The sequence below is a fragment of the Pieris napi genome, chromosome 17, assembly GCF_905475465.1.
Source record: "Pieris napi chromosome 17, ilPieNapi1.2, whole genome shotgun sequence".
In the NCBI taxonomy this organism is placed as follows: Eukaryota; Metazoa; Arthropoda; class Insecta; order Lepidoptera; family Pieridae; genus Pieris; species Pieris napi.
The window spans coordinates 7,996,132-8,011,284 of NC_062250.1; the positions used below are offsets into that span (position 1 = coordinate 7,996,132).

A 15,153-nucleotide genomic window follows, 5' to 3' on the forward strand; every position below is an offset into this window, starting at 1 on the left:
TATTATTATTATTACTTACGGTATATAAGCATAGTAATGTCATATCAGTCATTTGTCAAGTATCAAGCATTTTAAAAGTTTAATTTTCAAACGACAAATGTTCGTTTCGCTCGTGGTTCTGTTTTTAATTCTTCACTTTTAGGTAAAACATGAATTACATTATATTATATATGTATTAGATAAGATTTATATTGTGATTTTGTGGAACACAGTTTCGGGAAAAATGGAAAAGTGTAACAGCTTTTTATTGTTTATATCCCTTTGTGCGTTGTTATGGGGTGTGGCTGGCCAATATGAATGGCAAATTTGGGATGCTTTCGACGAAATTCGTGGAAGAATGGATAAAGTTAACCCTGATAATTGTTATATTACTCACTTAGACGACCTTTTTTTACCCGAAGACTCAGTATCTCACCATCCTGATGTCAAAGAAATAAACATAAACCCGGTATTTCCAAATCGCACAGCATTGTTACATTTACATAATATGGCTATGAATAGAGCATTTTTCTGGAGTTACATCCTACAATCAAGGTTTATTAGACCTGCTATTAACGACACCTACGATCCGGGTATGATGTACTATTTTCTTTCATCAGCTGCAGATGTATCCTCTAATCCTTATATAAACGCCAGTTCAATTTATTTTTCCCCGAATATGTCTTACACGTCTTCATATAGAGGATTCTTCAATAAAACCATGCCACGGTTTGCACCAAGAGCTTTCCGAGCTGATGATTTTAATGACCCTGTCCATCTACAGAAGATATCAACAATGAATACTCTTTATGTGGAAGATTTAGGTGCATTTGATTCTGGTAGTCTGTCCAAAGATTATACTTCTGATTTCTACCGCATCAATGAATGGTATAATAAGTGGTTGCCTGACAGAGTTGACAAAAGACATGATACCAAAACAACATATCAAGTTGAGATAAGATATTCTAACAACACAAATGAGACATTTACATTCCATGGGCCTCCTGGTAATGATGAAGTACCAGGACCAGTGAATTGGACAAGACCATATTTTGACTGTGGAAGATTGAATAAATGGTTAGTAGCTGCTGTGTCACCAGTAGCTGATATTTACCCTCGCCATACACAATTCAGACACATAGAGTATCCTACGTAAGTATATTGCATTTATAAGGTACTCTAGCTTACATAGATTTGTATTAGTTTGTTAATTATTCATGTAACACCTCTTTACATACAACTATATGTCAATAGTTGAAATTTACTATTTAATTCTTTGATTTTTTAGATACACAGCAGCAGTGGTAATGGAGCTAGACTATGATAGAATAGATATAAATCAGTGTCCACCGAGTCAGGGGAATGATAAACCTAACAGGTTTGTTTCAACAGCTCGATGTAAAGAGGAAACTACTGAGGTAAGAAACTGTAACATTTTAAGTTAAAGACTAATATGTTTCTCTTTCAGCCTCATTGTAGAATTAATTGATTCTTGTTATGGTTGCCCATAAGCAGTTGTTTTATGCCTTGAAATAGCAAAATTAAATGACTAAGCAAAATCAATTTATAATTTGCATTTAACAATATCAACAGCTTCATGCGATAAATATGCATCTATGGCTATGCTATGATATGAAAACAAAATTTATTTTTATTATTCACTATGACACTGGATCACACAATTCATTTCATGATTGATCTAAATCAATATATATCATGTAGTAACTTCTTGTTTATGAAGATGCCTTAATAATAATATTACATATTTTAGCATTATTGGCAGGTATTTCATGAAGTGATTAAAACAACCATGTTATTCTACACTGATAAAATTTATTGTTCTTCATTCAGTGTGAACCATTACACGGCTGGGGATTCCGTCGTGGTGGCTACCAGTGTAGGTGCAGACCAAACTATAGACTGCCTGGCATAGTAAGAAGACCATACCTTGGAGAGATTATTGAGCGAGCCACATCTGACCAGTACTATAATAACTTTGACTGCTTACCTATTGGATGTATGTAAATTAATCATTTTGAAATAACTACTATTTGGGCAGACTTTAATACAAAGATAACAATAATTTGTCATACATTTTTTATTGTTAATTATAGAGTATTAGTAGTAGATATACAAATAAGTTCTTAGTCATATTTAAGTAGCTTACCAGTATATATTTAATAGACTGTGATACAATTTAATTTTGATTTAAACTGTTTATAATTAATACGATTAGCTTTTAATAAGGATTATTTATTATATTGCAGGGATTCAAAGACTACCTGTAGAGTGGAAAAAAGCTCATCCGTTCCTAAGAGCATTGTATGCAGACCGTTATTATGAATATGTTAATGCTACCAGTGGACCTGCTGCTTTGCATACAGAAAGGATGAATGTATATGAAGCATTAAATTATATTAGGGGTGTGCAGCCGCACAATTGTTCCAAGTAAGTTTTTTTTTACATTAATTTAAACTATGACTATTTTATTTTCAAGCTTGCCAACATTTAGCTTCACTGATCAATATAAATGTTACTATAAATTACAGTTACTTGAAATTTACCATAATTAATGCCACTTAACAAAATAATCTTTTTGCTATTATATAAGGAGAACTTTTGTGGGATTTGAGGTTGCAGTTGTGCTGGTTTTCTTTCCATACAGAATTTATACAGAATATGATAAATTTAAGTTATGAATATACTTATTTTCTATAGATACAACCCATCCGATTTATTCCTCAATGGAGACATAGCGTATGGGGCGGAAGAGCAATTCGAAAACCAAGCAAAAATGGCAGTGAGACTTGCAAACTTCATCAGTGCTTTCTTGCAGGTATACTTATTATTAGATATTTCTCTGCTTCTTGCCTAATTCTTATCGCAGACCAAATTGGTCTAAACAGACCAAAGCCAGTGCTCTTAAATATGATTAAACTGAATTTAGTATTACTTAATAATAATTTATTTTTTTTAGATTTTGAAATCTGATTGAGAACCTTTATGTATTAGGAATTTATTGGAAGCCATGGTTCGCTTTCAAATATTTGTTTAGTCTATACTATGGAAATTTGGGAGTTATTCCTGCTAATACCAACATTTGTTCAAAATTTTAGACTTCAATTTAAAATGGTAAATGATTAGTTACCGTTACATGCACCAAAATCGTTTGTCGGCTCTTTCCTACTAAAATACATGTATTTCTCTACTTGTCTACTACGATATTACTAACTACAGATATCAGACCCTAACGAAGTCTTCAGTGGTACTCGAGTTGCTGATAAGCCATTGACCGAGGATCAAATGATCGGAGAGACTCTAGCTGTTGTATTGGGCGACTCTAAGATTTGGTCTGCAGGTTCGTTTATCTACTGTGCAAGTTTTTTTTTATATTATACACTAATGAGCCTACGGAAGAAGCATAAAACTGCTGCAGCTTATGGACATCCATGTCAGTGGGAGAATTGCCGGCCTTTAAGAGTATTCTTTTTTTTGTCTTAAGTTTCGGTTGTATCTCCCTGGCTAGACCACTGGAAGTCAATTCCACTGCTCAAATAAGAAATGCCTAGAGAAGCAGACTGTAGACGACTTCTAGCCATCGAGGTGGTGTTTGAGGTGGAAAAGCTGTTTCTATAACCTATGTTTAATATAGATAAATATGTAGTGTGATCTTTGAAAAGTTCCATTTTTAAAATCATCATGATTTTAAAAATGGAATCGGATTAAGGGTTTAATCGTAAATGAAACACATAAAAACTTTCTTAAATTTGGACTACGCTAACGCTTTGCGTAAAAAAGTATGTAACCTCTTTTCTAGTCCATTATATATATATTTATTATTTAGATTAAATAAACTAGATATCCTGATTAATCCACAAAGTAGAACATCTAAATTTTGAAAGTTAAAACATATTTATACTAGTTACAGTTATGCATACTGAGCATGTTGAAAAATGTAACTTAAAAATTTCAACCCTAAAAGTATTTTGATTATTTAAAAAAACCACGTTATTTTGTGCTTTTGTAATTTGCAACCCTAAAAGGGTGGAAATTTTTCTCCAAAAATGCTTCACCTGTCAGAATTTAATCTAAACCCATAACGCCTTTAGTACACCTACGCGTTCGTATGCGGCTGCGAATCTTTGCGAAATAATTGCGGTAGCGAAATATCTGCGGAACGTTAGTACACTGCAGGTTTTTCGCAAGGGTGTCATTGTAGCTTTCGTGGGCTGTAGGTGCAGACGTCGTTTCAGAATGTCATCTGAGTCGTCCCAGTCGTCGCTTTCAGATTCTGAAGAGGATTTTGTAATCAACATGCCCAACTAAATATAATTCGGCATAATTTCGAATCAAATTCATTAATAATTCAATATTTTCGGCTTCCATTGTGCGAAATTCTGTCCTCACTGACAGAACCCGTGGTGACGCCTTGCGATGCGAAACTCTACTAGCGAAACGTCTGCGTCTGTGTAACAGCCATTTCGCAGCTACTTGCGAAACAATACCGACAAGGACGCAACTATTTCATCTAGCTATATATTAGAGCGAGACAAAACACATGCGAAACGTTGTCATACAACTTACAGTTTTTTCGTCGTTTCGCTGCCGCATGCGATTGCGTAGGTGTACTAAAGGCCTAAACATAAGGGTAAATTTAAAAAAGGTTTTATTTACGATAGAACACTTAATTCGTGTAATATAATATTTTCTTTTCTTTACCACACTATTTATTCATATTCAACAGATTATAGAAGTAGCTCTGCACCACATCTATGGCTGGAAGTCTTTCACAGTCCGCTTTTCTAGGCATTGAAAGAAAAACAGTTTATGATAGAAAACTGTTGATTTCGAAGTGATTTGATTAAAACTATATATGTACTTATATATTGCTTTTACCTAATTATATATATAACCTATAATTAATATACCTATTATATAATTTAAGGTACATACTGGGATCGGAATAAATTCACGAATCGCACGATGTTCGCACCATTCGCATACAAGACTGAATTGAACACGCGCAAGTACAAAGTTGAAGATCTCGCTCGCCTCAATAAGACTGGTAAGCGCTTTTAAATTGTTTCTAAATCATAGCTACCAAAGGAAATCGGTGAAACCCTTAGATCCAACGACATGTGTCAGGTAAAGAAGGATGATGTCATAGTCATGTATTAAAAAAAAAAGTGTCTGTGTGTCAGCTACGACGCACGATTGGAGTTTACTCCTTACGAACGATAAAATGGCGATAATGTTCTGTGACTGTCGACTATATTTTCATACTAAAGGTGGTAAGAATATATGTTTTTATAATATAAATGTTTGTAGGAGTAATAAAACGTACCTACATCATCTAGGCCCAAATAGGATTTTCTTTCTGTGACCAAAGTTACCTTTATAGTAAGAGAAGAATAAGAATGAACAATCTTTTTAGTTTTAATTTCACTGACCATTACTATTGACAAAACTCTATGGCACGCTAGACAATCTACTTTTATTTTTTACACCTGTCAACACTGACAATGTTGTAACGTGGCTGTCAAAACGTGAATTCAAAATAGAAAAGTCTGTGTAATGTATTGCATCTCATTCTTTTACACGTTCAATCCTACAGATATATATGTTTGTCTCTTTCTACATAACGCCTTAACTTTTCGTATTACACTTGATTTTACTCCTCATAAAATTTCCGTACCGGGCCTTATAACTCAAATCGTTTCTTAAGGAGTAAACTCTATATGTTTGTCTCTTTCTACATCGCCTCAACTTTTCGTGTTACACTTGATTTTACTCCTCATAAAATTTCCGTACCGAGCCTTATAACTCAAATCGTTTCTTAAGGAGTACACTCTATATGTTTGTCTCTTTCTACATCGCCTCAACTTTTCGTGTTTCTACATAACGCCTCAACTTTTCGTGTTACACTTGATTTTACTCCTCATAAAATTTCCGTACCGGGCCTTATAACTGAAATCGTTTCTTAAGGAGTAAACTCCAAAAATTATTACACCACAGATTACATTTAATGTATACCACAAAATTTTCAGAGGAAGTATACACAAACAAGCACTGGTTCCAGTTTCTCAAGCAAAGCTGGTCCACCAATTTTGATGGTCTTGAGAAGTTTTTCCTTAAAATGAAAATTCGTGATGATAAGGACGGCCACTACTTGAAGCAATATGAAAGGTGACTTGAACTTTTACATTACTTTACATTAATTGTAAGAAAAAAATATAATTTCAGATTTTTAATTGGTATGAGGAAATTTTTTTTTTTTGCTTGCTAAAGCTACAAATGGTATATACAGATAATACTTTATTTTTCACACTGTAAAATATGAAACAAACAGACACTAATGAATGATTGCACCATCACTCTCAAAACCTACAATGACTTATACATAGGTCACACTGATAACATCCTTTTTGAAGTCAGTTAAACATAATATAATGACGTGGAATAAGTGATACCTGTATCGTATGTTCCATAATAAACATTTTTTTATTTTATAAAAACACTAGCCGTTTCGCGGCCCGCTTTGCTGGACGAATTAAAATAAATTTTATGTTTCATTATTTTATTTTTTTTCATATTTTTATTATTCTTCTTTTTAACTTCCCGCTAAGAAAATTAAAATATTTCGAAAATCGAGTTTTTAACAGATGTTGACGTTTAGAGGTTCTAGGAAGCCTCTTTTGTTTTTATTAGCGGGAAAAATTTTCATAAAAGTAAAACAGAAATAAAAAAATGAAGGAACGTTGGAATAGAAACAGAAATAGAAAAATAGCCATAAACCATCTAGGAAAAATTTCGCATCGAATGGTGGTAGTTTCATGTCGATACGATCAGTGGTTTAAGCGTGAAAGAGCCTCAAACGAACACCATTGTCTTTTTATATATATAGATTACAAAGGAATTTATTCAAAATTTTAATTTTCGCAGATACCCGACGTTCTACCGAGCTGCAAACTTAAAACACGGCCATTGGACTCAGCCGTACTATGATTGTACTGGCCCTCTAAAACAATGGGTCATTACATATGGAGCGCCATTCTTTGGCTGGGATAGTGTTAAAGTCAAACTGGAGTTTAAGTAAGTAATTTTTTTATTATTTTAAATTAGTATTTAGTGTGTAAACACATTACAAAAATTAAGAATACTGGGTACAATAAATTGTTTAAGCTAAAAACCTCGTTGGTTTTAACACAGAATACACAGTTTGATAAGAAGTTGATAGGAGACGTTTCTTATATTATTATTTTTTAACTATTTTTCATTTTAGGGGCGTGGTAGCGGTGACGATGCCTCTCATGTCGTTAGATATCAACCAGTGTCCGGATAAATCGTATACACCCAATGCATTTAAGGGCACAGACAAATGTGACAGGTCGTCTTCATATGTAAGTTCTTTTTCATCATGAGTAATAATATACTAAATATTCAAGATAATTTTACAGTGTAAAGAAAATATAGATAACATTAATAGTAGTTTATGCAACTGTCATATAATAGAGGGTATTAAAACATGAGTGCATTTTTCAAAATAAGATTATACAAGTGTTTTATTACATAATTATATGCAGCTGTTGTATACACTACTTTATTAAGGGTCTGTTTCACAATGAACGGAAGCTCTACATAAGTTCCAAATTAGCTATTTATTACTTATTGGTAGGATAGACACTATTGTTTCGTTTCACGACTGTCAGATAGCGCTATTCGTCACATAAAGTCCATCATAAGTTATGAGTCCGATGAATGTCAAATAGCACAATTTATCTGCCAAATATGTTATGTGTTGCATAGCTATTTGGTACTTTATCCATACATTGTGAAACAGACCCTTAATCTCATGGCTATAGGTAGCTACATTAAATAAAATGCAATATAAAAGAAACAACAGTCTGTTATTGGTCTATTGGCTCGGAACCAGCGCGTTGCGCGCGCAGCGCGCTCACCACAGATAATGTTTACTTAAATTGAATTGAAACCTCCTTGGTCGGTTTCAATTTTTTTATTATAAACACATTGTACTTTAATAATTAAAAAATTGTTTTAAAGCATTGTTTTGTTAAGAGAATAATGCTTTAATTTAATTTTTTAATTTCCTAAAAGAAGTATGTAAATAAAATATGCCATAAGTCTGTATTTCATTTCATAATTAGAATATTTCCGAATGAGATTTTATAAATGTCTTAAAAAATGGCTGTGACTGTTTTTAAACTAATATAATGTAAGTTATAGCCTTCATACCTGTATTTTTTTCAATCTTGAAATCTTCATTTAAATAATTCCTCAAGTGGACCTAATGATTTTTAGAGTAAACATGTCACCAGTAAACATCTCTATGCAATTAACTGATTAGCCTTCATTTTAAAACTTTTCTATCAATTACCCGATTTCTCAATAATTTTCTTGGGGTTTCAGTGTGTACCCATCCAAGGTCGCGGTTTCGAAGCTGGCGGGTACAAATGCGAGTGCCTTCAAGGATACGAGTATCCGTTTGAAGATTTAATCACATACTATGATGGTCAGATTGTCGAAGCGGAGTTTCAAAATATAATTCAAGATAAATTGACTCGCATAGATATGTTTAAGTGTAGACTGGCCGGGGCAAGTGCAGCTCAAAGCAGTTTTATTATTGTACTAAGTGTATTATTTTTACTAATTAAGGTAAGGTAATCATAAACAATTTGACATAGAGAATAGACTTAAAATATTTAGTGGAAAAAATTATACTCTTTTTTATATTAGCAATCAACAATGAAATCTATTTCTAGAAGATCAATTAATCAATAGTCTATATTATTTACGGCATCCTCACGGAATATAATTAAACAGATCAAAACTGGTTGATTTGAAAAGTCATACTGATATAACAATACTTTAGTATTGAAAAAACATTAAAGTTATCATAGATTTTGCTTTAACATATTTTTCTATACAGAATTTATAATATTTTTTTAGTTTTACCACATTCTTTAATAAGGCAGCTATATTTAATGCATTACGTATTTTCAGACTGCTTATTAATGTGTTCAAACTAGTATGATGTATGTGTAGTGTACTACATAGTATTCAGAGTATGTCAGATTGTCATATAAGGTTAATATAATATTCTTGCTAGGCAGCCTTTTAAATTTCTATTATTTGTAAATTATACTTATATGAAGACCCAATTTCTACGATGTAGATCTGTACTTATTTTATAAATAATGTCCCAACTGAAAGTTTACCTCCGTATAATTTGAATCTCATAAATATACTGTATAAATGTTTAAAAAAAATTAATTTAAGATGCTTGATATTATTGTTGTTATAATATCACCTATATTTATACTAAACAGTAAAATATACATTTTGTTTTTAATTTTGTATATATCTTACAATGGTTAAATTTTTCTTGTACCTATTTACGTCAGACATTCCATGTTATATTGTAAAAGACTTAGTTTCACTATTCCGTCCAGGTATGTGCCTTTTATAATAAATATATGTATTTTAAAACTATTGTTTTATTATCATTCTTATAAATCAGCAGTGTAGTCTTCTGGTAAGCTGTCAAGAAAAAAGTTGTTCTAAAACATTATTAATTTAAAATATACAGGTTATATGTTTAATAAATTTTTGTTAGAAAAATGTGAATATTTAAAATTTTCATTTAACTGAAATAGAAATTACAACGAAAATCCATACTTTAAGCTAGTCTTATTAAGGAGAAAATAACAATAAAGTCATACTTATTGCGAGCGAGCAAAACTCCACGTATATAAACTAGTGTTCCAACTAAACCTAAATATAACATTATATATATGAGCATGTAAATGATAACAAGCGATCGTAAAAAACCCATAATGGACAGCAATTCATAGATTAATACAGTTTTCCATTTAAAAATTTCCCTGTATTTGTTTCAAACATGGAGCGATTTTACTAATAATAACTGTTTATTGCCCATTCTTGAAATATATTTTTTTTCACATAGTGGTTTATTATACACAATACATAATAATTTTTGTTAAGTAACTATTTGTTTTAATTAAAGAAAGAGATATAATCTAACAAAGATGAATGTTGTCGGTAAATGGTAATAAGATCAGTGATGCCAACTCCTACAGAACGTTCCCCCAAGGTCCACGGTAAAATAACATACATACCTATTATATCAAAAAATTTAAAAAACTCCCCTAAAGTTTTTGTAGTAGAATGTTTGAGAGGTAAATTCAAATATGCATTAAAAATACGTTCAAGTATTTCATAATAGCTGTTATTTCGATCTTGGAGTATTATAGCTTTTTGATAGTTCAGTTGTAGTCACGCCTATATTTGGTATTAAACCACATTGTTGGTTGGGTTCGCGACTTAATATAAATTAAGTTGTGAGTTTTTTTAATAAAAAAATATTCTTGAATAAGGTATCCCCAAAAATCCCCGTAATAAATATGCAGAGGTATGAAGGACCCCCTGGATATCTTTATTCCCCCTAAATTTGGGAGGGGGGAAACCCCCAAGTTGGCATCACTGTATAACATACAGTCAGTCAGTAAAATATATAAACCACGCAAAAATTGCAAATGAATATGGTGATTTTTTGTTTTCTAATAACCCCAAAAGAAGTAAAATAAAATAATGTTTGTTCGATTGTTCAGTCTTAAGGTTTTATCCTGTGGTAAATTAAGATTACTTCTTTACTATTACTCTTTTACTTCCAAGTGATCTGTGGTATCTCTATAGTGTATATTATACTTGTTACCAGGCCAAAATTTAAAAAAAAAAGTGTAAATACAATGTGCGTTTTCCAATTACAGCACTAGAGCGCATTATGCGTAATGCATAATGCTCAACGTTGAATGTTCCAACTACAGCAACACTTCGCACAATTGAGCACTCTCAAAACTAATGCTCTCGCGTGCTTCTCGCAATAAATACCAACACAGTGACAGAAAATTGACCAGTGTTTTTCTTTAAGTTGGTATTTATCGAAATTTTCGTTAGTAAATATTATTTATTGTTGAAAAATTTGTTTCGTCGTAGATTTTGAAAATAATTAAAGTTATTTCAAACTGCAAAAAAAAATAAATATAAGTATGGATGAAGGTATAAATAGTTACTTTTTTATATTCCACATTTAAAATAAGAATACAATTTTATTTTAAATTTCGGATCTGTAAACAAATTTATTTTACAGGATTATACTCTTGTAAACATTGCAATGGTTTTGAAAAAGTATATAATTTTTTTAGAAATCATTTAAAAAAAATTACTCAAAACGTAAATGATGTAAACTTCTTACATGAAACTATATATTTTACTGTTAATTTAGCTTGTTAAAACCTTATATTCATTAAAGGTTTTCTCTTATTTCAGTAAAAAAATGTTAATGAAACAATTTGATTATTAAAATAAGCGTAAAAAGTTTTCAACCAATTATTATTGTTAACCACATTATTTATACATTAATGAGGTTGCTAACTCTATTCAGAACATTTTTTTTCAACACTGACTTAGCGCACTCAGCTGATGCATTTGAAAACTAATTCACGTTCCAATTAAGCTTCAGCATTATGCGGCATTGTGCGGCACTGAGTCGCATTATGCTCTGTAATTGGAAAACGCACCTGTTTATCTTCTATACTTGTCCTAGGTCTGCCCGCTGCCGTCTAATGCCTATGGTTTTAACATGAACCAAAAACTTTATTTAATTATGTCTAAATAGAGAATATAAATTATAACTCTCATGTTACATTATTAATAAGGTCAAATAAATAAATTAAAAAAGTATATCAAAGTAACTATAATTAGAGACCATTCGCAGGCTAGCTAGGCTCTTTAAAATATCTTATCTAAATCATGTCTGGGACACTATTTCGTAGGTTATTTTGTAGCTGATACATTATAAATATTCAAATACTTCACATTTATGATTTATTTATGTTATTTTCAGGCTCCCTGTTCAACAGTTTGTCTCTATATAATTGTAGTGCAACAGTAAGTACATGTACAATATATTGTAATAAATCTGGAAGCATAGATTTAAATAATCTTATATTTTTTCATGTACAGCGGTCTCTACATACTGCAACTGTTTATTATGCAGCTCGAAAAGGTACTCGAGCTAAAGCTCGTGCAAAGAAAGTCAAAGTGGAGATCACTAAAGTTGGATTTATTCCACACAACCAAAGGGGGAAAGACAAGTATGTTTTTACCAAAATAATTGTAGGTACCATTAATACTTTTGTTATAAAATAAAATTTTATAATTTTAGGTTAGCAAAGACAATCATAAATAAGCATCTTGATGACTCTCACAAGAGTATACCACAGGATAATGTGTACCCACTTAGGTATTATCGCTGGCCTGTGTATACAGCCGAGGAAGCTGTCAGGGCACATCAAGAAACACATCACCCATCTATGTATAATGAGCCTGAGGCATTTGTTTATGCTAAGGTTGAAGTTAACATGGAGGGTGTTAAGAAGGTATGATTTGATTGATACATGCCAAGGTAAAACTGTCTGTCCCTACAAAATTAAATCTTATAATTACAGAATCGTTATATTGACAACTTCTCTCGACTTACATTGCTTCCACACTATTTTCCTCAAGATGAAGAACGCACAATTTTAGCTTTCTGTAAGGGTCCTGAATTAATCAAGCAGGTGGCAGAGGCTGGAGCAACTATGGCAGGAAGCACAGAGCTTGTTAAAAAAATTCAGGTAATATACTAAGGCAAATTAATTAATTGACATTTTCTTTAGTTATGTTGTTATTATATTCAATTTTTTTTAGTACCTTTACAAAGCTTTAACATAGTTTTTTCTAATTTTTATATTGATACTGGTAACTTCTAATAGTAAGACACTTCCATACATAATTAATGTTGTAGTCTAGCTTGTAGCTAGTCTTTTGGTGCTAGCACAATATTGCAGTCCATATTAATGTAAAAGTAACAGTAACAGTCCTTTAATGGCAAGATGCTTAATAAAATGTTTCCTATACAAGAGACCCTAGACAAAACTTTTCTTTTCTTTCCTTACAGGAAGGCACAGTCAAACTCGGTGATTATGACTATGTTATAGCTCACCCAAACATCATTACAGATTTAGTACCTATCCGAGGTCTGATGAAGAGACGCTTCCCTAATATCAAAGCTGGTACATTGGACACCAATATTTGTGATTTAGTCAAGAAATTTGCTGCTGGTATACAGTACCGAGTAATCAAGGATGAAAACCAACAAAACTTTGGCTCTGTTGAGGTTCCAATTGGAAGGGTTAGTTGAGAATATTGTTCCTCAAAAAATTCAATAAAGAACAGTTTGTTACAGGTGTAACAAATTAATGTCAATTGAATTTGTGTGGTAATAATAACACAGCCATATAAGAGTTATGTTTCTTTAAAATTCTTCACTTTGATAGTGGGTCACACCTGTTGGAAAGTATTGATAGTGAAATCCACTGTAGCATAGTAAATTTTGTTATAAAAAATAGTATTGAACATTAAAATCTGTGTCCTTTTAATGATTATAATATAAGAATTAAAAGAGCACAGATTTTACGGCAGTTTAAAGAATTCCTTCACTACATTCCTATTTATGTAATCTTTGGAAACATACATAATACATTGGTGAACAAGTTTTTTTTTTTTTTTTTATATAATAGGAGGGCAAACGAGCTTGCGGGACGACCAAAAAGGGTAGTCCACGCAGCCCATAGACACCCATTTCAGTGGGTGCGTTGCCGGCCTTTAAGTTTTGCTTGTAAGGGCCAACAGACAAAAAATTTATATATACCTATTAGAATCTGATCTACCTTTCACAGTTAAACATGAGTCCCAGCAGTATTGCAGAAAACATAGACATATTACTGAAAGATATTCAAACTGTAAGACCAAAGAGAGATGGACTTTTTATAACAAGGTATTGGTTATATTTATACAAGTTTTACATGAAAGCATAATTGTCTATTGATGAATACCTATTGTGTTTATTTAAAAAAGAGCATTTTCAAGTAATTATATACAGAGATATATATGAAAAGTCAAATTTTGGACTATTTATACTATAAAGAGATAATATAGCCTCAATGATGATTGTTGTGATACTACACAATTATAAAAACCTTAATTCATGAAGATCAGGGTTCAGTGATTGACTAGAGTTGTTACCAATTATTGTACTCAAAGGATTAAATGAAACATAATTCGTATTTCAGATGTATTATAGTGAGCCCACCATCGTCAGAAAAACTTAAAATAGATCCATTTGTACATGTTGATCGTACATTATCTAAAGAAGTCCAAGAAGACAGTGACGATGAAGACAATGTCGCCGTTGCTACAGCATAAATTAGATTTTATGATCAGAAAATAGCTTAATACATAATGTTTATTAATTATATCGTTTTTATTTTCCTCGACTTCTAGCAGCAAGTAAAGTTCCTTTCACATTATTAGTGTATTTTAATGGAATTAATAGTAGTTTCGATTTCGTTGTTTATAATTTAGAAAAAATATTGTAAAATAAGATAGGAGATACATATTACATTTTGTTTTGAAAAACTATAGATTAGGGATAGGGATGTGAAAAAATAATCGATTATTAAAAAAATAGATTAAAATCGATTTTTTTTATGGAAAAATCGATTTTTGTACGCGATTTTTATACTTAAAATAATCGATTATTTTTATAATTGAAAATCAATCATAGTCGATTTTTCATCTGCCACCTCCCGACATTATGTCTGGTCTTTTATAATCGGGACCTCGAACTATTAGGGTTATTCGATGTACATCGATGTTTACAATGCGATACATTGAATCCGATGCTTTGAAGATGTGTTGATATACTCGATGCATTGATGTTTTTTTGTAAAACATCGAAAGGATGATAAAACCAGTTAATTTTACAAAAACTCAAGTTTGAATATAACACTATAATTTAAAGGTAAAATAAATTTATTTTTGTTTGTGTTTATAATTTCTATTGTTTATTTTTAATTAAAAAGCCATGAAAAATAAAATATTTAGGGTTTTTATTTTAAAATTAATTCAAAAATTGGGAAAAAATCGATGAATAAAAAAATCGATTATTTATCAATCGATTTTTCATGCTAAAAAAATAATCGATTAATAAAAAATCGTTTTTTTATGCAGAATGCCACATCCCTAATTAGG

At 31.4% G+C, this 15,153-nt stretch overlaps 2 protein-coding genes and 1 long non-coding RNA gene across 3 annotated transcripts; 2 read left to right on the top strand and 1 right to left on the bottom strand.

The window, feature by feature from the left end:
• Positions 1 to 66: 66 nt before the first annotated feature.
• Positions 67 to 9,486, top strand: LOC125057659. The gene is made up of 11 exons (XM_047661439.1): positions 67 to 1,131; positions 1,268 to 1,397; positions 1,831 to 1,996; positions 2,247 to 2,427; positions 2,698 to 2,815; positions 3,217 to 3,337; positions 4,925 to 5,044; positions 6,027 to 6,165; positions 6,922 to 7,071; positions 7,262 to 7,379; positions 8,407 to 9,486. The coding sequence occupies exons 1-11, from the start codon at positions 224 to 226 to the stop codon at positions 8,659 to 8,661; spliced, it is 2,406 nt and encodes an 801-aa protein (XP_047517395.1). The 5' UTR covers positions 67 to 223; the 3' UTR covers positions 8,662 to 9,486.
• Positions 9,271 to 10,060, bottom strand: LOC125057662. Its single transcript, XR_007118239.1, has 2 exons — positions 9,720 to 10,060; positions 9,271 to 9,537 (listed from the first exon to the last, which is right to left on the bottom strand). It is a non-coding gene; the product is annotated as an uncharacterized LOC125057662 (long non-coding RNA).
• A 1,583-nt stretch (positions 10,061 to 11,643) lies between these two features.
• LOC125058003 (50S ribosomal protein L1) lies at positions 11,644 to 14,375 on the top strand. Its single transcript, XM_047661994.1, has 8 exons — positions 11,644 to 11,848; positions 11,924 to 11,967; positions 12,043 to 12,173; positions 12,245 to 12,458; positions 12,528 to 12,695; positions 13,019 to 13,252; positions 13,800 to 13,897; positions 14,193 to 14,375. Exons 1-8 carry the CDS (start codon positions 11,830 to 11,832, stop codon positions 14,323 to 14,325), a joined length of 1,041 nt encoding a protein of 346 aa, XP_047517950.1. The 5' UTR covers positions 11,644 to 11,829; the 3' UTR covers positions 14,326 to 14,375.
• Positions 14,376 to 15,153: the final 778 nt, after the last annotated feature.

Coding starts and splice junctions, on each gene's coding strand:
- LOC125057659 (XM_047661439.1), top strand. CDS start 224: ATGGAAAAGTGTAACAGCTTTTTATTGTTTATATCCCTTTGTGCGTTG. Junction 1,132..1,267: donor AGACACATAGAGTATCCTAC/GTAAGTATATTG, acceptor TTGATTTTTTAG/ATACACAGCAGCAGTGGTAA. Junction 1,997..2,246: donor TGACTGCTTACCTATTGGAT/GTATGTAAATTA, acceptor ATTATATTGCAG/GGATTCAAAGACTACCTGTA.
- LOC125058003 (XM_047661994.1), top strand. Junction 13,253..13,799: donor TTGAGGTTCCAATTGGAAGG/GTTAGTTGAGAA, acceptor TACCTTTCACAG/TTAAACATGAGTCCCAGCAG. Junction 13,898..14,192: donor GATGGACTTTTTATAACAAG/GTATTGGTTATA, acceptor TTCGTATTTCAG/ATGTATTATAGTGAGCCCAC.